The sequence below is a fragment of the Populus euphratica genome, unplaced genomic scaffold, assembly GCF_000495115.2.
Source record: "Populus euphratica unplaced genomic scaffold, PopEup_1.0 scaffold74.1, whole genome shotgun sequence".
Taxonomy (NCBI): Eukaryota; Viridiplantae; Streptophyta; class Magnoliopsida; order Malpighiales; family Salicaceae; genus Populus; species Populus euphratica.
Window position 1 is genome coordinate 414,375 of NW_011499954.1, and position 24,212 is coordinate 438,586.

At 31.6% G+C, this 24,212-nt stretch overlaps 2 protein-coding genes across 2 annotated transcripts; both read right to left on the reverse strand.

Annotated features, from left to right (window-relative positions):
- Nucleotides 1-5,930: 5,930 nt before the first annotated feature.
- Nucleotides 5,931-8,173, reverse strand: LOC105138232 (syntaxin-121). Its single transcript, XM_011044272.1, has 2 exons — nt 7,233-8,173; nt 5,931-6,711 (listed from the first exon to the last, which is right to left on the reverse strand). Exons 1-2 carry the CDS (start codon nt 7,783-7,785, stop codon nt 6,356-6,358), a joined length of 909 nt encoding a protein of 302 aa, XP_011042574.1. The 5' UTR covers nt 7,786-8,173; the 3' UTR covers nt 5,931-6,355.
- A 4,892-nt stretch (nt 8,174-13,065) lies between these two features.
- Nucleotides 13,066-15,783, reverse strand: LOC105138233 (cell division cycle 20.2, cofactor of APC complex-like). Its single transcript, XM_011044273.1, has 5 exons — nt 15,416-15,783; nt 14,818-15,078; nt 14,367-14,636; nt 13,686-14,267; nt 13,066-13,565 (listed from the first exon to the last, which is right to left on the reverse strand). Exons 1-5 carry the CDS (start codon nt 15,506-15,508, stop codon nt 13,425-13,427), a joined length of 1,347 nt encoding a protein of 448 aa, XP_011042575.1. The 5' UTR covers nt 15,509-15,783; the 3' UTR covers nt 13,066-13,424.
- Between the last annotated feature and the right edge of the window lie 8,429 nt (nt 15,784-24,212).

Sequence of the window (24,212 nt, forward strand, 5' to 3'; positions counted from 1 at the left end):
TAGGAGGAGAAAGGGAATTGAAAGTTGTAACAGAATCTGTGCATTATATACAAATATTAATAAAATAATATATATTATTCTTTAGTGTTGGAATTCATATGAATTAGTTGGGGAGGGAGGTGTTATTCAAGAAAAAATCTTCATCAGGATTGTTAACTATTTTTATGTGATGATTTCCTTCCTTTTCTGTCACAGAAGGAAGGCAGGTTGTTACTAAGATTCCCTGCAAATGGGTCCTACTCATTATCTGAACATGATTTTCAGTTTTTTTTTTTTAATATATATATATAAGAAAGATCAGCAGCTAAATGACAGGTTTGAAGTTGCCGAATAGCTAGAAATTTATATTTTTAAATTTAGTTTCTACCTATGTTTATTAAAATTTAATTTTTTTATTTTTTATTTTTTTATTGTTTTGATGTAAAAAATTAATTTTAAAAAAATTTAAATATATTATTTTTAATATATTTCCAAAAAACACTTTGAAAACCAATTTCTATTAGGCTTTCAAACACCTAGTTATTTTTTTATTTTTTTGGTTTTAATTCAAGTTTTTTAGTGTTTTTAAATTATTTTAATTTTTTAATATTAAAATAATTTTTTTAAAAAATATTATATGAATACATTTGTAAACAAAAAAAATTAAAAAACATATTTTTAAATAATCATGAAAGTTTGTGGGATATTTGCAGCCTGCAGGTGCTAATACGCTTACAGATTGCCCAGAAAAATACCCATAAGAAACAATCGTGGGCCATACTTTGGAGTGCATATCTCTGTTCATCTGCAAGGCATGTACACATCGATCACCCAAATCCATTCAATAATTTGTCCACCTCTCTCTTTAAAACGAAAGAGAAAGAGGACAGAAAAGGGTGCCTGCTTTATTATAACTGACCTCTTTTCATGTATTAAATTGACAGAAAGAATTACTGAGAGCTTGCATTGATATTTTGATTCCAGGTATTTTTTAAAGTGATTTTTTATTTGAAAATATATTAAAAAAACACATCTAAAACACTAAAACAAGACACTGGAATCTCTTTTGCTTTAATTCTCTGTTTTTTTAATTTCAATTCCGTGGTTAACAAGGGATTGATCCCTGAAAATGGTGGTTTTTGTGTTTGTGGTTGGAAAGGAGGCAGGAGGCTAATAAACCATGACGGTGGGGAGATTCTGAGAATTGCGAGGGCCAGGCAAGTGATAAAGGTGGAAATATCAGGCAGGTACTTCTGTTCTGTAGTTGTGTCAGGACATTTTTCTTTTTTGTAGTCGGAGTATGGTGAGGAGGAGGACAGTGTTGTCCATCTCCTCCGCAGTTCACAGTACAGTGGTGTTAACGCAGTACACTTGACCGGTTCATGGCTTCTACTCAGGATCGTTGTGTACCTTATTTATGCAAGACATATAAAACTATTTAATCTGCGATTCAGCATGGGTTTTATTTTTTTCATTAAAAATGCAGGATTTGGAAAAAAAACTTTTTTTATATAAAAATTATAAATGTAAATTAAAAAACTTAATTATATTTTATAAATATTATTTACAAAACCACTAAAAAAATACAATGATAATTTCAATACCATAACAAAAAAGTATTTTTTTTACTATCAAGAGGTGTCATATGTGTAGGCTATCAGTTTTTTCCATGTGTTATAGCTAGTAAATTATTTTTATTTTTTTATTATATTTTATATTAATAAAAATAGAATAAAAATAAGAAAATCCAACTTAATAATTTATATGGGAAGCCTAGAATTATCATTATGTTGTTCAAGTAAATGGTGCCTATCAGTCTGTATGTAAAGAGCTTTTCAAAAGCCTTTAATTCTACATGAGTCTCGTATCATATCTATGTTTTATTATTTCTATATATATAATTTAAGCTTTGGTTTTGACATAAATGTGATAATTTAAAGTGTGAAGAATATAATATTTTTATTGGACACACACACGTATTCCATATATTTATGAATTTTATTATCATATAAAAAGCCAAATGGTAAGAAAAAACATGAGGTGGGACCTGCAAAGACGGCATAACTAAGATGCTTATTGGCTAGAAAGGGTGCAAGCTAATTAATATTAAGGCCCAAGGTGGTCGGCGAATTATGGATAAATTGTTTCATGGACGTATATGTTTAGGTCAAAAAATAAAAATAAGAAAATAAAAAATTATTCACGCGAATTGTGGGTATTGAAGCGAATGGATGGTGGTTTAGGTCGGAGGGGTAGATCGAAGGTGTGTTTACTCCATGTATGTGTGGTCCCCTCCACCATTCAATTGCTACCTACCTCGAACTAACCCCTCATTTATCCTTCAATTTTGAGTATATAAATTCATTAATCTTAAAATATATTCAATTTGATTACCTTATGAATTGGCTCGAAAGCATTAATTTTATGCAAGAAAAATCCCAATCTCTTGCGTGCGGATTGCAACCAAAGTAGCTAGCTACAATGGGATTTTCTTACCATATATAATAAGATGGATGATTTTCTTTTATATATGTTCTTGTTTTCTTACCAAGAGGAAACAGCTTAATTTGCTAAAGAACACCTTCTAGTTCAGGACATGCTCTGTCTCCATTCAATAATTTGTCTTCCAAGGGTGCTTGTTTCTTCTACAAAATCTATAACCTGCACAATTTCCCAATAAATAACATTCGATTTCCAGAGATTGCATTTTCAATTTAATAACATGCATTATATCAGACAATTAAACATTAAACTAAAGCTTCAATGCAAACCTATCAACTTGGTCGAACATTAGTGACATGGTCTACATGAATAGAAATACATATGAGAAGCAAAACATTATATCAAAATTATAAAATATAAAATTTTTATTAGTATTAGTACCAATATTTGTCATAAACTCATTTATACCACCAGCCAACTTTCAAGATGTAGTTTATTATATCTATAACTATTTAAGCTAATTTTATAAACACTAAATTTAAGCAAACCCTAGTTCCAATTCCTAAACCAATTCAAATTAGCTACATGGACTTTGCTTCTCTATTAAATATTTATTAAATGACATGGTAATTGAACTTCTAAAAAGAAAGTTTAATAGAATTTAACTAACATATTAGACTCTAAAGTTAGATAGGTAGAGAATTGAATGTATTTGAATATAAACAGATTTTAACAACATCTAGTTGTTAATAATTTAGACTCAAATAGTTAGAAGGGAGTTATAGACCCACCTAAACAATCAAGATATTAAAACTAAGTAAAAACAAAACTAGAAAAATTAAAAGATAAATATAAATTTTAAAACCAGTATTTTTTATTAACATATTAGACTCTAAAGTTAGATAGGTAGAGAATTGAATGTATTTGAATATAAACAGCATCTAGTTGTTAATAATTTAGACTCAAATAGTTGTTAATAATGGCACGTACTTCTATTTTTTTTCAGCATACTTAATGGACAATTCCATTTTTATTAAACATCCTTGTAAAGATAAATCTATTAATACCAAAACCAGTATTTTTTATGGCCAGCCAAACACTTTCTTATCTTATTTATTTTTTAATGACTTTTTATTTTTTTATCTCAAAACTTAGATTGAATCATGAAATAAATGAATTTTAAAATCAAAATATAAAATCTTAAAACTATGGGTACCAAATAATGTATAAATTAAAATGTTTTGAGACAAAAACGATAGGCGGTCAAGTCTTAATAATGGGAGTTTAGTTTTGTTACTGTGTATTTTGATTAGTGTTTTTTTATTTGTATTTTATTATAGCGTAAAATTATATTTATTAAAATTAATTTTTAATTTTACATCAAATAATTTTTCGACACTTTATATACATGAGAGCATGCAAATTGAAAAAATCTTCATCCATGAAACTATGCTAATTTAACTTGGAAGTATGAAATAGCAAAAAAAAAAAAAAAATCATAATGTAGAAATAAACAGTAATAGCCATAGTATTATGGGTTAGAGTGAACAACGATGGAAAATGTTCAATTGCCATACAGTTTCTTGTGTAATAATGTAACAGTAATCGTATTTTACTTGACAACTAAGGCACAGATAGTGATATATATATATATAATTTGATTAAAATATAAAAGTTAGATGTCTATCATTATTTTTTGTCTATTTAAGTGTTGATTGCATTTTTTTTAAAGTAGTTTTTATTTAAAAATATATTAAAAAATATTATTTTATTTTTTAAATTATTTTTGATATTAACACATCAAAATAATTTAAAAACATTAAAAAATATTAATTTAAAAAATTAAAAAATTAAATTTTTTAAAATACAAACACAGATATAAATAACCAAATTTCGATCAAGATCGGGAATTTTTTTTCTGCGGTGGTCCTAATAATGATCTTTCGCTGGTGTTTTTGTACGACTTTTTTAAGGAACAGGAAATCCTGCAAAAGAGAAACAGCTAGTTCTTTGCCGTGTTCCTGAAAGTTTTGGAAATTTTCTGCACAGATTATTATTTTCCTTTTTAAAGAGAAGACATCTCATAAACATAAAGACAAATTAATTTCCAGCTACATATATTTCATGAAATTTCTTATATTTTTTATTCAAAAATATATCAAAATAATAATTTAAATGAAATATTATTTGATATTTGGACCGCATTCTCAACATCACCATAAATAATTTAAGGTAAAACACTGCTTAACAATCCCTTCAACAACCTCCACTTTATATATATATATATATATAGCTAGGTTGGAAATCCGGGCAGGCTATACTCTATTTCTTCCACTTTGCGTGGAAAAAAGCTATAAAGGATGAGTTGGAAAATAACCCAAGAAAACTCCAATCTAGCCAGGATGTTTTACTTAGCTTAAAACTGGCTTGTTCATGTGCAATATGCAATTAAATTCTTAATTGGTTCCCAATACCTTAGAAGTTTGTCGTAAACACGTTTCTCTGTCGGGGAAAGCTGGTAATAATTAATCTCTAAAAGCCAGTTCTATAGGCATCAAACTGGATGGTCTGTAGGAGGCAAGCTTGTTGCGTGCTGCCACTCCTCATATCTTTCTACCTGGCAGTTTCCCGGAGATATTATCTAAGACATTATTAACAAGGGCTGATGCCAAACCGTCGGAATCCCAGGAGAAATTCACAGGCTTTCACTGTTGCACACAACTGTACAAGCTCGGTGCCGATAAGGAATCGAATAAAATCCATTAGATTTGGTTTTCTTAATGCACATCGTTGGATCAAGATAACAACGCATAACTTGTTAATTTCCCACTTAAACCTGAAGGTTGGCTGTTCTTCTTCTTCTCCCTCCAGCAGCTCGACCGTGAATAACCTGTTAACAGTGCAGGTGTACAGGATTTTAATACTTTTGCAGCATAGAATGACCCAGACTCACAGCTCAGCCCATCAGAAGGGATCTTTCTCTATGTCTGTGTTGGATTTTCTATCAAATGAACCGGAAAGTCTAGAGTACAATTACATGAGCCCAGTTCATATGGAGCCATGAAAGTAATAGGCCCGTTGAAACCCTGGATTGGAAAGGCTATCTTAGTCTCAACTCTTAAGCCCCCAGCACTGCATAGTTCTCAGTATTGCATGGTTTAGCTAGTACATGGATTATGACTGTAGTTTGATAAACTTCTAAGGAGGCGGCATCATTTCATATGCTGACATAGCTAAGTTTATTAGGAAACTTAATTCAGGTGAGATTTCCACCCTTATTTACTGTAGTTTCGTCTGCCTTATTTCCAGAAGAATGAAAAATCAAAGTCTCCCTTGCATCTCGAGCACGTGCCTTCTCGCATGATTTTATATCCTTCCATTTCTTTTATTCTAGTCAAGTCCCTATTGCCAAGTGGAAGTCGTTGAAAATCCGAAGCCACCTTTGTTGAAGCAGAAGATTACAAGTCCAACGCACCAAATATTTGATGGAAGTTGCCAGCAACATAGAATAAAGGGCAAGGGAGCATTTTTCTATGACTAGTTACAAGCATATATATATATAGAGGGATGGCCCATGATCAACAAAACGCGTATAAACATGCCAGGAAGAACAGAAGATGCAAAAACTAAAATCCAAAATATTAGTTACAGAAAAGAACCTAAATACGAAAAGGGGTTGCTTGTCTCCAATATGGCAATGCCTGCCTAGACCCAAAAGGGAATCCATGGCTTTCCCAATCTGGATGCACTCACACGCCTAAATTGCATTCGATATCCTATGATTGGAAATCTCTCTGCCTCTTAATAATCCGCTAAAGGCAGAGAGTAATAAATAAACCACACACCAAAAAATAAAATAAAATGCTATCGTAACAAGCTGGAATGAAGGACAGCTGATGGGTATAGACATATCGATCTCTAGACAACATCACCTCTACTTCCAAGGCCGCAAAATGAGCAGCACAACAAGTATGATGATCAGCAATATAATAATGGCATAACAAGTCCATTTCCTTGTATTTTTCTGTAGTTTCCTGGCAGCCTGTAGCTGCTGGGTGCCGCCTCGCACGAAAGAATTAGCTCTTTGCATGTTGCTCTCAATGTCATCCAATTGTTCACCTTGATTTTCAACCAATACTGCCATGTCCAAGAACACTTGGTGAAGCTCCTTTAGATTATTTTCTAAATCTTTCACAGCATCGTGTCTTTCCTGAATTTCATTAATAGTGTCCAAAATCCTGCCTCTCCCTTGTTGTTGAATTGCTTTCTGGAGAAATGTCTCGCTCTCACCTGTATAGTGACAAAATTTTCAAATCATTAGACCATTGCAACAAATCTATCCCAATCTTGAAGGTCTCGAATTCAAAAACTCCTAGAAACCACGGTAAATTTATTTGAATGGACTCCATTCATTAGCTGGTAGAGTAATTTAGTGCCGATCCAAGTGATGACTAGCTAGAATCTAATCCCACGAACACATAGACAAAACTAAATGAAAAGATTTGCAGATTGAGTTTGCATGTACAAATGGGAAAGGCCGTCAACGATCACCAACCAGTCCCCACTCATCATGGGTTGCTGCCACCTATATGAGATGAACAAACATCATCCCCTCGCTCATGCGTGAACACTAGTCTAAATTCTCCCTCTTTCCAATTATCTCAAATCGTTTTTATACCAAGAAGAAGAAAAAAAGTTGAGATCAATTTTACCATGCAAATAAATTTTGTATCTTTAGCCGTATATCTAAAGTTAACGCTTTTAGGTTCTTTTATCGAATACCAAAATCGGTCCAAGAATTAACAACAAACCTGTAGAGATCAAGAGATCAATAGTCTTTTCATCAGGATTTTCCCCAGTCACTGTAAAATACCTCCTCTGCACGGTCTCTCTATACTCAGTGGATATCTTCTGCCTCAACCCGTTAAAACCATCCATCAAATCCTTCAACTTCTTCCTCAACCCATTGACCACCGAAGTCCTAGTCCTATCCGAAGAAGACCCCAATCCACACCCAGGAAGAGTCCGGTTCGCTGCGTTAGACCGGTCCAAGGCCTCTAACCTTACCTTGATCAGCTTTGCCTTCTTCAATGCTAGAGCAACATCGGCATCCATCTTGGACCTCAAGTCCTTGACAGCCCTAGAGTTGTGCAGAGTCTTACTTTGCTCATGTGCAGACTGAAGATTCCCATTAAGCTTCTCTAGCTCTTTCAGCTCATCTTTGATGGACTCTACATCTTCAAAGAACTTTTCAAGGTTAACCCCTCCAGTGGATGGCGCTTCAGACATCTGAATTACATGGTGAGCTGGGGGGGCTTCTTCGCTGCTAAAGCGAGAGAAGGAGCTGGACAAGAGATCATTCATGTTTTACAGAGAGGGTTTCAAGATCAGTATGATCTCAAGATATCAAGATGAGAGAAAAGAGAGAATTTTATAGAAAGAATGGCTTTGCACAAGGTTTTTACGGGGTATGCATAAATTGCAGGCTGGCTGGCTGGGGAAGGCGGGACTGGTCAAAAGGTCGCCAGTTCAAGTTGAACAAAGACTTTCACTCTTTTAAGGTGGAGAAGAAGCTGACAAATGTACAATTTAATTTATTAGTGATATAGAAATGTAGCAAGGGAAGCGTTATCATGCCTCCAGGAATTTTCTTTGTTGGTAGCTTTCCTGGAAAGTGAAATATGAAAAAAAAGGAGAGAGACAGAGAGAATGGGTCTAACGGAGTAAAGGGTTTAAAGATTGATAGGTGCAAAACGTGTGGATTTTTCGTTCTTGGATTATTTTTTGGAGTAGTGTTTAAATGAGGGAGGGTTTTTTTAAGGATAGAGGAGACTTGGTCGCGTTGATTTTCAGTTATCTACCTCTATCTTTTTATATGGTCGTTCCTTTTGGATTCATTTCAGTGACGGGGAATTGGATTTGATAGTTAGATAGAGATGTTTTCTAGATTTTCTTTTAGATGTGGAAAATTAACGGAGGATGAACTTGTTTTTGATAGCTTCAATGGTAAAACCTGGATGAGTTGTTTGAATTCCCTCGAAATGTTTTTGGGACATGAAAATGATTATAAAGTGTCCCTTTATTTTTACATAATACCCAGATTTTCAGTGTTCTTGTGGGTGAGCATTCATCTGTCTTCGGAAACAAGATACCAGATATATTACAATAATAATTAATTTTTAAAGTGTTTTTTATAAAAATATATTAAAATAATATTTTTTATTTTATTTTTTAAAATTTATTTTTGATATTAATATATTATAATAATTTAAAATCTTAAAAAAAATTAAAATTAAAAAAAAAACACGAAATCAAACACTCTTGATGACATTTTGAATAAAATATTTTGTATGAAGTGGATAAATTGTAAGTTTATGCCAAACTCCTTTTTAAATTAAAAATAAAAAATATAGCTTTTTTTTTCCATCAAATAATGTCAAATATTATTTATTTGTGATGTATCCAAATAAAATAGACTTAAAAAACCTCTCAAAATAGATCAAAAAACCCTTCAAAATAATTTTTTTTTAAAAAAAACTTTCTTGAGCTCAATATTGGTAACTTGGGCTTAATGTATAACAGGGAGCCGAAAGAGACCATGCTCGAGCCATGTAGGACATTCACCCAAAATGGGTGCACACCTAGTGTGGCCAGCACCCTGAACCCAACATGCATGGGTTCAAGCAGCATGTCTAAACTCGTTTCCCATCTCTAATGGGTTTAAGCCCAACATTTATCAGGGTTTTTTTTAGAACCTAACTTATGTCTCTTAGTATTTTATATTGATCTAATATATATTATTTTAAGTAAAATATAATTCAAAATATCATAAAGGTGAAATTATATTTTAACCTCTTATCTTCATAAAAGACAAAATTCATAGGCTATAAATACATAATGAATCATTCTAGTCAAGGGTTTATAATCTTTTCATTCTTAATATTTTCAGCATACATATTTTTAAAGTTTATCTCTTAAATATCATTTTACTTTCTTTCTCTATAAAGTTACTGACTTTACCATTAAATAGTCTTCATGTCTATAAATAGGAACCTTTTACAGGCGCTAATTAACAACCATCTACCTTATCATGCATCATTTGTTACTACTATAATTATCGATCACGTACCTTATCAGGCACAACCTATTACCACCATAACTACCGATCATTTGGCTTATCAAGTATTACTTGCTACCAATTACCAATCATGTGGCTTTCCATATCAAGTCACCATATACATTAACTATGGAGAATGAATCAAATTGCTTGAACTAAAAAATCAATCAATTATCTAACATATCAACTTTATTCTTAAGCATCTTGGATTTTAAAACTCATCAAGTAGTGTGTCTGTGGAAAACTAACAGAAAAGCCTTTAATTTCTAAAATTTATTTTTGACATTTCCAAGTTATTCCACAACATACAACCAAAACACACATGGGTTGAGAAGTAAGACAAATTTACATGCTATCATGAACACTTCTACCTAACAAAACCTTCAACAACTTCTCAATCAGATATATCTCCTCACTCAAACCATGTTGTCAACCTAAAATCAAAATCAGACCTTGTCATCCTAGAAAGTCTTGGCAATTATGGTAACAAGCTTGATGTTATTATCATCACCGTGATAACACACTTGACCTCATCAATATCACCATCACTATTACCATCATCGTCAGCCACTCTTAACGCTTGTAGCTTGTTGCATTACCTAGAAAAGCTTAGGGAAGTATTTTGCCTCCATACTTAACAAGTTTTTTAAAAGGCCATTCGCACCATTGCGGTACTCATGCGTACACTCAATGCTCCAAACATCTTTCCCCTACTACCTCGGAATGAACCTCAGTTATTAATCCAGTTGTTTCACGCTAAAACTCTCCAAACTCCTTAAGCCTAACAAATCATCTCATAATACAGAATCTTCCATGGGAACAGTTTCTGTAGATTGATAGCACCTAGAACATATGGAAGAGGGAGCCAAGTTACGCTAAATTGAGCTTCATTTGTCAATACTCTATTCCATGTTGCTGGCAACATAAACAATTTAATTATGTTTCTAAGCAATAGGCATTCTCTAAATATGCTGCGAAATTTAGGACTGTATAAGAACCAGATCGGATTGTATAAGAAACATCCGAAGAAGAAGACCATATTCTCTTAATCCCCCATACAATCATACATGGGAAGATGAGTAGCTTTGATAGTATCTAGTACGAAAGCAGGAAACAAAAACGTGAAGCAGGAACAACTTCCAACCTCCAGAATCAGAAATAACATCACTAACCTAAGTGCGGCTGACTTGGAACCCGCTCAATCCCATAACATAAAGGTCTTCCAAACACACCAACTATCAAACCAGAAAGATCGATATGCTCATCCCATCACCATCTCGCCAGCAATAACCCTCCTTAAGTATGTCAAGACCTTTAATAATGTCTTTCCATGTAGAAGAAGCACCACGAGGAGCCCTGTGAGAGAAAAAAAATATCAGTGGCATGCAGATACTTTGCATGCAAAATTCTAGCCCCAATGTGCCAGGCTCATAATTAAAAATAGTACTCCAGCTTAACTCCATGGCAGTATCACACTCACGAGCTTGTTGATGCCCAAGTCTCCACTGGATTTCGACAAAGTGACCTGCAGGTCCCAATCGATCAAATGAACCCCTTGCTTTCCATCTTTATGAGCCCAAGAAATTGATGAGCACATTAAGCTATTACATCACAAGCCACCCTAGGTAACCATGTAGTCTACATGGAATACATAGGATTTGTACCCAGAAAATAATGTGGCAGCCCGAGGGTTAAAACAGTGGCACGAGCCTGATCAATAGTTGCGTTCCTAAAGAACGTCACATCATCTGCGAATAATAAATAAGAAATTGAAGGCCCATTTCTACCCAGAAAGAATATCGGACGCCGCTCACCCCTTCCGAACCTCTTCTCAATTAACGAAGACAGCTTCTCCATGCATAAAACAGAAGATATATGGACACAAGAGTCTCCCAGACGAAGACCCCTCTTCGGTTAAGAAGGTTCGAGCTTTTGACCATTCCAAATAATTGACAAATATGAACTAGTAAGCACTTCATAATCAGAGAACCCTTGAAGATCAGGAAAGCCGAAGTCCATAAGAATTTGTTCAAGAAATCTCCAATCAACTCGGTCGTAGGCTTTAGCTAAATCTATCTTCAGAACCCTTCCTTTCTGACGTTTTCTACTCTCCCGAATAGTGTGAAGGGAACTCGAACCACAAAAATGTTATCAGAAGCAAGCCGGTCTGGAAAAAAGCTAGTTTGAGTTGGAGAAATTAAATCCAAAAACAGGGGGAGTGAACACGATTGACAAGACCATCGTTAGAATTTTAAAAACCACATCGCAGTCTCATAGGGCTAAAGTGAGTCATAGAAACCAGATTCTATTTTCATAGGAATCAACATAGGAGAGACCTCAGCTAAAGTTTACAGGAAATGGCCTGTTGTAAAGGCACGCTGAACCACAGAATAAACAGTCCCCCGCCACATCCCAAAAGGTCTTATAAAAAATTGTTTACAGCCCAAGAGCACCTGCACTCCTACAAGAATTCGTAGCTTTTAGAGCGTTATTGAGCTCATCTTTGGAAGATGGCCTTAGAAGAGATTGCATCGTCTGAAGATAATTTCGCAGAATTTAGATCGTTACAATCATGGGAAGTTATACCTTCATAACTGCAAAACAAGTCTTGAAAATAATAAGAAACTTGAGATTTAAGGCCAAATAGTGGTTTCTAGAAATGGTTTCCTTTTTATTGGGGGTAAAACTCACTTTCGTTATAAAAAATAAAAAAATATATATATTATTTGTTAATTATATCATATATTTTTTATTGTTTTAATATATTGATATTAAAAATAATTTTTAAAAAAATATTATTTTAATATATTTTAAAATAAAAAATATTTTCAAAACTATCTGCTACCATAATACTAAATAAAATCTACATCTACATCTCTCAGTAGTTATTTGGCTTTGGAGGATGTACTAACTTTAAAGTCAGGGAAAAAAAACTGGTGGTTTGCACACACTAGCATGTCGTTGAAGTGGAATCCAAATGAATCTAAAAGGGAGATATATAAGAGGAGTTTGGCATTACGTTTGAAAAACACTTTCTAAAAAATTTGAATTTTTTTTTTTGTTAATTTTAAAAATAATTTTTAAAAAATAAAAAATATTATAAACACACTTTTCTAAATTAAAAACACTTTGAAAAATAACACCAACCACACTTCAAAACACACTCTAAAAATAGCTGTAGGATAGAAGTATGTAGGATAGAAGTATAAGAGAGTATAATAATAATTATTTTTAAAAATATTTTATATCTAGAAATATATTAAAATAATATTTTTTATTTTAAAAAATTATTTTGAAGATTAGTATATATAAATTATTTAAAAATACTAAAAATATTAATTCAAAATATAAAAATTAATTTTTTAAAATATAAAAACAAACAATAACTAAATAGCATAGGCAATAGGCAATAGAGAGGACAAACCAGGAAACCAAGATCACCAAACCAAAAACCCAAACCATTTGGCAAGCCACAAGTTCCGCGGCAAATATAAAATTAAAAAGCGAAAATATATGATCACACTGGCGGCACGTGTTCTGCACGTAAGAAAAGTATCTCGTAATTTTGTTTTATTACTCTAAAAAGAATATACATTATGTATTATGACATTACATCTTTGTGCCCTATCATGTAATTGCCACCATGGCTGTACATGCCCCATTATGACAATATCGCTGCATTTACTACTACATGGGCGACCAACTCGCTCTGTAACTCAGATTTTGCTCTGTCTTTGATGTACTGTTAGTTTGACTTCTCTCTTATGATTAGTGGCTAGAAGAAAAGTACGTCTACAAGATATTGCAGTTAACCATCCCCAACCCAATAAGAAATTTTGTCTGCTAGCTACAACTCACAATGAATCATTGCTGCTTTTGCATGATGTTAGCGGAAGTGGGATACATCAGCAAATGGTTCAGCATTTGCCTTTGGTGCAGGTTTAGCCGCTTTTGGATTCCCAAACACATCCCAAAATCTCAATGTTTCATCACCTGCTGCGGACGCCACTGTGTATCCATCTGGGCTCTGAAAAAAATAACAGCAATGAAGAAGGTTATAGATTAATATGATCATGGTTTCATACTCTAACAGGCAACATAATTTTTTATAGAAATCTATGATTTAAAATCAGTTCATTATCAATACCTGAGTCATAGAGAGGACTGGAGAAGTGTGACCTCTGAGCTCTGCCATCTTTACCATGGATGGATATTTCCATAGAATGAGTTGGTTCTCTGTAAATCCATGAGAGCTAAGCAATTCCCGCTCATGCTTGTTCCACTGAAGAGCGCAAACCTGTGAGCCGGTGTCCACTGAGTTCAAGCATGTGCCAGTCTGGGTGTTCCAAAATTTAATGTGCCTATCATTCCCGCCTCCACCCGAGGCTAGCAGATTGCTCTGGAAGGGACACCAAGCAAGGGCTTTCACAGCTGCTGTGTGGTCCTCAAGCTTGTGAAGCCAATGCCTAGGTGAATTTGAAGAGGCCATAAATCTATCCCATATGAAAAGAAGGTTATCATTCCCTCCACTTGCTAATTGCTGGCCTGAAGCTGACCATTTCAATCCACAAACTTCCTGTCGATGTCCCTCATAGGATTCAACAATGTGTTCTCTTATTCTCACATCATTATTGATGACTTTAGCATCCTTTCCTCCAGTTGTAAGTAAGTGATGATTCCAGGCCAGTGACGTCACTCGCAATCGATGACCTCCTCGGAGTGTTCTTAGCTGCACCGATGACACGTTAATAAGAAATCATCAGTCAGATTATATCACAACTAAAAAAGAAATAAATGACTTCCAAAATAAATGGAAGAGAGTACAAACCATTTGATTAGTTGCAGAGTCCCATAGCTGGACATTAGAATTGTCCAGGCCTACAGCAAGGTGACGTCCATCAGGTGCCCAGTTAATGCTAGTGACAGGACCATCTTCCTCGTCAACAGTGACTACTTCTGAGATAGAACTATTTGAAGCGTTCCAAAGATACACGGTTCTCCCAAGAGCTATTGCAAGCACATTATTGTTGCCCCAATCTAGCAAATTCAAGTAGAAATCATCCACGATGTCAGGGGCATCCAATGTCATTTCTGGTCTCTGCAAAAACAATTCCAAACATTCAATCAATTTAGAAACAAAATTAGTCAGACAGGATATCACAAATAACAGAAACAATCAGCAACTACATCTGTAAACTATAAAAATCCCTATCAACTTATGCTATTGAAAACCAAGCCCGTGATTCTAACGCATAAAAAAGATGAGAACATGCATGAACCTGAGGAATGTGCCGCTGGGGCTTGACAGGTTTAGAAGAATGAACAGATGATGATGAAAACAACGGGATAGGGTCCACCAGGGTGGGTGGTTTGTTCTTGAAGGCTAAAATTCGTCTTCCGTTCATATTGAACGCCTCTGCCAAAAGCTTCTGGTATAGCGATTGTGAAGGTGGGTTTTCCTTGGCTTTCCTTCCTTCAGTGAGCATGTAATGCGCAAAATCCATGTCCATAGCTGACCTATTTGGTATAAATCGATCCAACTGTCCAGAACAAGAAAATTTGAATTAGAACCCAAAAAGAATATAATCATATGCAACTACAAAATTTAGTAATCTTCAACTTAATAAGAATAACAAAATAAATCAAGCCCAGAATCCCTTCTTTCTCCGAAGCAATTCATCAAACAGATAGGCACAAAGAAACCCACATACAGAATCGCACACAAAAAAGAAAAAGAAAACCCTAACCCTAATTCTCAAATCACCTAAACAATTAATTGAGAAACACAAAACAACATAACTGCAATAATCAGTGAAATTAAGCAAAAGAAAAGGAACCGCATAATTAAATTCTTCATATATATTTTTGTAGACTCACGTTTTCATACGATTTTTTCCGTTGAGGGTTTTCTCGAAGTGCGCTTCTTGGATGAAACATTCTAGTAGTGGTCGAAGAAGAAGAAGAATCCATGGTTCACAGAGAGAACAAGAAACACAAACAGAACGAAAGAGTAAAACAAATGGAGTGAGAGAGAGAGCATATTAAGAGATGACGATGATGGTAACGAGATGAAAGAAAGAAAGAAAGAGGAAATTAGCAGTGAGAGAAACAAAAACCAAAAGCAATTAAAATCTAATTGTAGCAACGGAGAAATTAGAATGAAGGGAGGAGTGGAGGACGAGCAATTCATAGCGCGTAAATATCTATTTCTGGTAAGCCGGTGGCGCTAAACGGTCACTAAAATTTTGAATGTTTATTCTGTTTTACCGATTAAAATGACAAAACTGTCCACTATCCTGTTCTGTCTTCACCGTGTTCCCTTTTCATTGCCTCTATAATTATTACTATTACTACTACTACTGTTAAAAATAACTATATTATATAAAAAAATTATTATAGTGTTTTCTATCACTTATCATAAATTAAAATAATAATTTTTTAAAATTTTTTATTTAGTTCTTGAATTTATTTATTTTTGTATAATTGAACCTTTTAAACCAAAATTAACACCTAATTACATAAAAAAAATTTAATTAAAAGTCACATCACCAAAGTAAAAATAAGGGCTATAATAGATGGTAACTTAAAACTTCATACAAAAACTTTATTTTGATTTCTCATCTTTTTTGTTTTATAGCTTATAGTTTTTCTTTAACTATTAAAAATTTAATTTTGATATCAAAGTTTATTTTTCTTATTTTTCAATATTTTTTTATAAGAAAAAAAAACTCAGATTTCATTGTAAAAAAAAAAAGTGATTGTTGATGCTGATTCTCACCACCAAAAAGGTTGAAATTGGTGTGAATAGGTTTCATTTTATTAGGATAACTTCACCTAAATGTTTTTTTCCTTCTTGTCCAAGGAGACAAATCTTATCGAAAGAATTTTTTAGGTTCGAGTTTATTTTTTTTATTATGGATAGGTTTATCAATATATTTTCTAGGTGTTTTAGTTAAAAATAGATTTTAAAGCCAAAAAAAATTGAAGCCCTGCTTTTTGAGCGATCTCTAATCACTGGATTCTTCAAAATGTAGACAACAAGTTGTCTGTTGTCGTTAGTTTTTAAACAAATAAGGAGGATGCTCATCTATCTCTTTAAGAAATTAAAAAAAAAATATTTCTACACACCTAGGCTATTTTTTTTTAATTCCTGGACATATTAGGCCACTAGGCCTACATACCTGACTCTTTTTAGTTTTTTTTTTAATTTATATGTGTGTTAAGAAAATTGACAAAAAAATCATGAAATCCAATTAAGTTGGGTTACAAGATTAATAGATTAATTAGCAACATTTGAGTTATTATTATTTTTTGTTTAATGCCTTTTCTTCCTCTATTTTTTATCTAGTTCAAACCTAAAACAATGTGATATCACCTTTTGTTATAAATTATGTACTTTTATTATCTCGGCATTACGTGCCTATCACGATTTTTTTTTTACTTCTAAAAAAGTTGTTTCATATAAAACAATTACCATACACTTTATTATCATATAATCAAATGAAAAATAATCTATGGAATAAGAAATTTATTGACTCCAAAAATGTGCATGACTTGCATTATGAGTTTGCTTAGTTAAATCGAGTTCATTTAGGTTCTTTTTAATTAAATATTATTATTGATTTTGTACTTCAAAATTGAAATAATTAGGTATTTAGCTTCTTGATTTTTTTCAAGATTGTCCTCATGAATTTTGCAGGTCAACTCATGTTAACAAAGATAGATCAAATATTTTTTCTATCTCAATATTAGATAAATATGTTGTTCAATTCATGTTTAAAATCTATTTTTTTTAGAAGATATATAACCAATACCTAAATATTGTTTTTGCACTTTAAATTGTTTTTTATCCTCCTATTTTCTCTTTTAAACCTTCACAATTCTTATAATTTTTAAAAATTTAATTTTGATCCAAAGAACCATTTTTCTTATTTTTCAATCCCTATGTTTGAGAGAATCGTCAATTTTCATTGATTCCTAGCCCTAAAAATATCAATTTTAATATCAAAGGTTTTCATTTTATAAGAGATAGAAGTTTGATTGTGGTTGTTTTGAACCTACTTAAAAAATAGATTGAAGCCAAAAAAAGAAAATTTTTTACTTGATTTGATTTTGTGCTCTTGGGCCATTTTCTTAATTTTTAGCTTGATAAACTAGTTTTTTGATATTATAATGGTGTTATTTAGGGGTTTATTGGCAAAAAAAAAAAACTCTAAAAATAAGTTTTTGACCCAACAAACCAATCAATAACTTTCCAGCCACCATTGGTGGCCAAAATCTGAATAAAAGCAGACAACATGTTATTTATTTATTTATTTTTGTCTTTCAATTTTTTTTCCTATCAATTACATCGTTTAATTTTATTTTTTTTGGAAAACATTCATTTATTGTTGTTATCATGTATTTAGCTAAAAAAATAAAATTATTAAACTCAATGAAGTCCATGATCTAGGTCATGGGTTTTAAAGATTAAACCATGAAACTCATGTCGATCAAATATGTTGTCATCTTCTTTTTTTTCTCATTAATTTTTTTATTCCAATATTTTTTGTAATTCTTTTTTTAATCTCTATTTTTTATCATATATTTAAGTAAAATAAATAAATTTAAAAAATAAAATTATTTAACTTAATAGAGTTTATGATTTAAGTCACAATTTTAACCGGTTATACCATAAAATAAAGTTCGATTCAATATATTATTGTCTCAGTATTATTTTAAAAGCTATTTTGAATTATTCTTCATTACATGTTTCATGTTGGTTTTGATTTGTATTTTACAGGGTTACCATAGTTTCCATATTTGGATTGTTGGTTTAACAAGTTAATAATAATTAAATCGGATTGATTCAATATGCCACTATATTAAAAAAAAAAAAAAACAAAGGTTTGTAATTCACGTTCTTGGATTACTATATTAAAAAAAAAAAAAAAACAAAGGTTTGTAATTCACGTTCTTGGATTATTATTTTTTTGATCATCAAGGTTTTTCATGTTAAAAAAATAGTATGACTTGCAACACAGCATAGGGCATTAACCGAGTAATGACATAATACACTTTAAATTTATAGAAATGAAAAAAATGACCTTTATCTTTCTCTCTACTTTATAATCCTAGCTAAACACAAATTTCAAGGAATCTTTCTTTCCTTAAGCGTAGTCATAAAAAAAAAAAAATAACACAGTCAGCCTCTCACTTTGTTCTTATAAATTTATGTGAACTTTTTAACAATTACCTGTAGCCTTCTTGAAATTAAAAAAAAAATTAAATAGGCTCCTCCAGTCGATGTTAAATTAAATAAATTGAAAAAAATAAAATGTTAAAAAATAATTATAGACTTAAATATTTAGGGGTATAAAATTACACTATAAAGTATATCCCTAGATATTAAAGATACAAAATAGAAATACACCGTTAAAATTTGAGCATTAAAATGTTTAAGTTTTGGCCTGATGATGTAGAGACCTCCTTACTTTGGAAAATCTATCTTGAACTTTAGACAGGACACAAAATAGAAACATGATTTAGAAAAAAAAAACAATCAATCAATAATACAACTTACCATGGCTAGAAACATCATATAGGCGGCAACTCCTTTAAATCATAATTTTATAATTTATCCTAACACATTCAAAATTTCATTGATATAAGAGGCAAAGTCATTATTTGACATCGTGCACACCATAATAACCTATAAAAGATCATCAACACTACAGCCATTATGAGCAAGCCATGAAAATATTTTAAGACATTATTAAGAACCATTGATAAATTAGTTATCATAATGTCATAAGGACAATCAACATTATATAAGAGCATTTATATTTCTTTAGTTTTAAATTTTAGTCACTCTTTTATCTGTTCATCCCTATAAATCATACCAATATAAAATATTTCAAACTTTTTTGTAGGTACTTAACACATCTTCTCTAATATTTTTTCAATGCCACATCTTTGAACCTTTTATTAAAGTTACTAAAAACGTATCCCAAACAATAATGATGATACCCAATTAGCTCAAGCCATGTATGTGCTATGAAATTTTTAATTGTTACATATTTATTTGATATTATATATAATTCAATATGTCCATCTATAATATGTCCACCTATGAGATACCATCGAAGTAAATCTAAAAGCCATGTTTAGTTAATATTTGTCTTTTATTTGTCCAAAGCATAACATAACAAAAAAAAAAACCTTATTATTCTTGTTATAAGCAAATTCAATCAATAATTTTATCTTGTATTTCCTATAAAAGTAAGTGTCATCAATACTTATCAATGGACAATAGTATTTAAACCCCTTAGTTGCAACTCCAAATCAAGGTTGTCAAAAATGCTTTTTGACACGACATAGAATATACAATATAAACTCGAATCGTAAACACGAATCATAAAATTACAAGTAAAACATGGAATATACAATATAAACTTGAATCGTAAACACGAAACTCGAATCATAAACATGAATCATAAAATTGCAAGTAAAACATAGAATATATAATATAAACTTGAATCGTAAACACAAATCGTAAAATCATAAAATCATAAAATAACAAGTAAAATATTTTAACTAAATTGCAAGATTCAATCAAATAGTATATAATATTATAACACAATTAAAATAAAAGTAAAATAAATAATATAAATGTCCAAACACCTTAAAATATATAATTCAAATAAAAATACATACATGTTCATACAATTTCATTAACTAAAAGTTAACCAACCTAAAACAAACAATCTGTCTCACGTCAAGTCTATTGCCACTGATAGTTTTTTTAGATGTCATGTATCCTATAGTTCAAGAATTAATACATGCATCAATAATAGTAACATCATCTGCCAAGACACCCACATGATTTGCAGATTTGCAAAACTAGTAGTAAAAACAGAATGCCAATTCTAAAAACATAATAAATAAAAAGCATGCATGTAAGTTGTTGGACTAATTTTGCATAATAGTCTTGTATATATTAAGTTAAATGTGGTTAAAATTGTTTTCGTTGCCTTCCAGGTCACCGGCCTTTATTCAAATTCTAAAGATGAACAAGTCTAAATAGATTGGATAGAAAGATGCTCTTAATTAATAACATTTTGTTTTACCTGTTGATATAATTATGTAAAGTCGCACATCACAAATTGCTTAACATTATCGTTCTAATTGTTCAGTAATTTCAAATAGAACTTTAGTCCTAAAAGTCTGTGACATAAATTGATGAAACTAGGTTTAGCATGAAACACGTAGAGAAGACAACCCTAACTAGTCAAAACACACACACACTGATTTGATTCTAGGTCAGTTGTGCTGCCGAATGCTGATGTTAATTTATTCTTTCCTTTCTTCCTATCCCTTTTCTTCTAAGAGAGAACTTATCCAACAAGAAGGAATAATCAATTCCTACACTTCAGAAGATTAAGACCTCTATCCCCAGGATGGAATAGTTATTTAACTTTCTGACCGCCATAAATGAGAAACCCTCGTCCATTTTTCTTTTCACTGTTTACTTTTTCATAAAACTATTAGTTTCTCAATACTTTAGGTTTTTTTTTTTACACGGTTTATTTTATGCTTGTTACAACTAATATAGTTGCTAAAAAAAGGTTGTTTCATTATAATTATTTGTTTAATTTTTGCTCACCACCACTTCCGATTACTACAAATCACTAGTAAACCCATCATTTTCTTTTTTCCAAATAATGTGTAAGGCCATCCTCATATGGATTGTTTGAAGTTTAATAAAGCATATTTGTTATGTTGCAAAGTTATTTGGTCTCAAAAGATTGGAGTCCTAGATCAATCCATGTATCAAGGTTCTTTTTATAAAAAAAAATGTCAAATATATGTTGCTTAAACAAATTTTAAAATCATGGTACCCAAACAAGGATGAAATATATCACTAAGGAAAAGAAGTAACCTGAGAATCAAATTGTCCTTGAGAAGTCCATCCAACTGTGTGGAAGCAAGGGATTTCTAGCCTGCAAATTGTAATAAAGAGTAAAAAGGAGTTCAAAAACAACAGCTAAAATCCAAGAAAAAATAAAAACCAAAAGAGTTAAGAAATCCACGTACAATGAGATCCTTATTGTTATAGAGACTCTTTACATCTCATCTCATCTAATCTTTTCAAAAAGTACATCTTTTTCTCCTAAATCCTTATCAATTTTTTTAAAAATATAGCCGTATTTGGAATTCACTTCCTCAAGGTATCGCTCCAAAATGGGTCAACTTAAGTCCAAAGAATGAGCCTTTTGCATCAATATTTTCATAATAGAGTCCCTAGGCATCCTACCAACTTGTTGATGCTGAACTTATTCAACTAGATGCTGATGTTAATTTGTTAAGGTTAAGACTTGAGATTCTAAGAATTTGAGATTTGGGGAAAGGGGAAAGGCTGAAAGGGGAAAGGGGTAGGTGGAGACTTGGAGTGTCGTGCGCAATGAAATCAGGAGATGGAGTCAGCAGTGAGCAAACTTTTAATTTTTTTAGCCAAGTCATGAAATCGGTCCGGTTTTACCGATTTTAATGAGTTGGACCAATTTTGTACGAGTTTGACTAAGTTTGACCTGATTTAACTAGTTTTCAAGTTTTTAACCTAATTTTATACATTGATCTGTTTTAACTTGTAAAATCATACGATTTTAAGAGTCAAAACATACTTTTGATAACCTTGCTCCAAATGTCTAAAATACTCTTTTAAATAATGTTTTATTGTTATCAATCATTTTGTGATCCGACTTGACAACTATACTTGGATTTGATTTTATAATAGCTAATAAAACTATAAGCAACATTTGAAAGGACTCCTTATATGAACTAGATATTTATTTTAATACTTTTTGTTTAGTTATTCATGCATGCCTTATGATATAAGACATCACATAAAAAATACTTATGCACGACAGCTTCAATAGTAGATATGTGAATACTTATTTCATCTTTGATAATGGTTATAATCACATTAGGGATAAGTCTTAGTCAATTTGATGATGACCTTACATAACAATTGGGTTGATACATGCATGAGGTTCTTTCAATTTTAAAGTCTTAAATGAATCAGAATTCTTGTGATGCCCCCATGTAAATAAAATTGGCATGTTGGTTAAGATATATATCGTAATTGCACATAAGTTATGGTTGAACATTGCATCTTATATAGTAATGAATTTTTATATATCACTGCTTAATTGCAATAATTAATTCAAACTTGGTTCTAAAAGTTTGTCCAACATCCAACTCTATAGTTAAGCTTGAATTCCTACGACTCAAAGCCTAATCCTTACATATAGTTTGAGCAAACTAACTAGCATCCTCAAATTCAAGAATGTGAGGCCCTATGAATTGGCTTATTAGCCCAACTAACTCATCATCCCCAACTACGTCGTCACATTATAGTCATCTTTATTATTGCTTAGTTCAGAGTCTTCATAACAGTATGGAACAATTGTCATACTCAACCGAGCTTTCATATCTATAATTTTTCATGTCAATATTAGATTTATTGCATCTCCACTTATCTTAGACAAACTAGCTACCTGTGATGTTTATATGGTCCTTTGAGTGTAACTTGGGATCAAATTGAACTCCATAATAGAGAGGTTTCCTTATTAAGTATATTATTCAAGTACAGCTCTAAAATTTACAATTCATTTTCTATGACCAACTCAACAATTGAATTCAAACTTTCATCATTAGACATAATGATTTACAAGTATCCCATATTGCATTCTCTGAGTAATATCAATTTTAATTTCAAAACAAATCTCACTCAATGCCTCCATATATTAACTGTTTTAGTTCAGCAAGAGAAACATATAATCTAGCTTGAAAAAACTCGTTACGTTATTATAAGTGATACAATTAAAAATATTAAAATTGATACCACCATAATAACATAATAATTTTTAAACCCGAGCATAATCAACAAGGTCATAATTCATAAAAAATTATTCCTAAATAACATAATTTATCAACTCAATTGGTATAATTTTAAGCCAATTAAAATAATTTATAGTTAATTTAACTAAAATCATCAAATTCCTAAACTAACAAAAAAACCACAACCATAACATAAACTCATCAATTTCTCCCTAAATAATGTAATTTATCAACGAATTGATATATTTTATAATTAATTAACATAATTTATAGTAAATTTAATTAAAACCAACAAAACCCTAAACTAACACAAAAAAACTCTAACCTAACCCCTAACACAATCACAAATTAGCACAAAAAAATTAAATTAATAGAGGAAGGTACATTATACCTGAAATTATTGAAACTTGCCAAATCATTTTACAAAAACAAAATCTCTTGCCATAAAAACTTAAAAAAGCAAATAGTTCAAAACAAACTGACGGTACTCCTTGAAAAAGCATAACCAAGGAATAGTAGATAAAAATCAACGCAATTGTCGAGGTAATACTTCCAACTAGATTCAAAAGTCTGCAAGTCATACATCCAATTTTCTTCCTACAGACTAGTAATGGTTGTTAATGGCACAATAATCTAATCATCATCCAAAGACTGAACCGGTGAGAGCTGTTTAATGGTACACTAGATAGCTCATCCAGCGGCTTACCAACTCAATCAGGGGGCACATCCGTTACATTTTTTACATGTAATTTTTCTATTTTTCAACAAAATAAATTCATAAAATACAAAAATA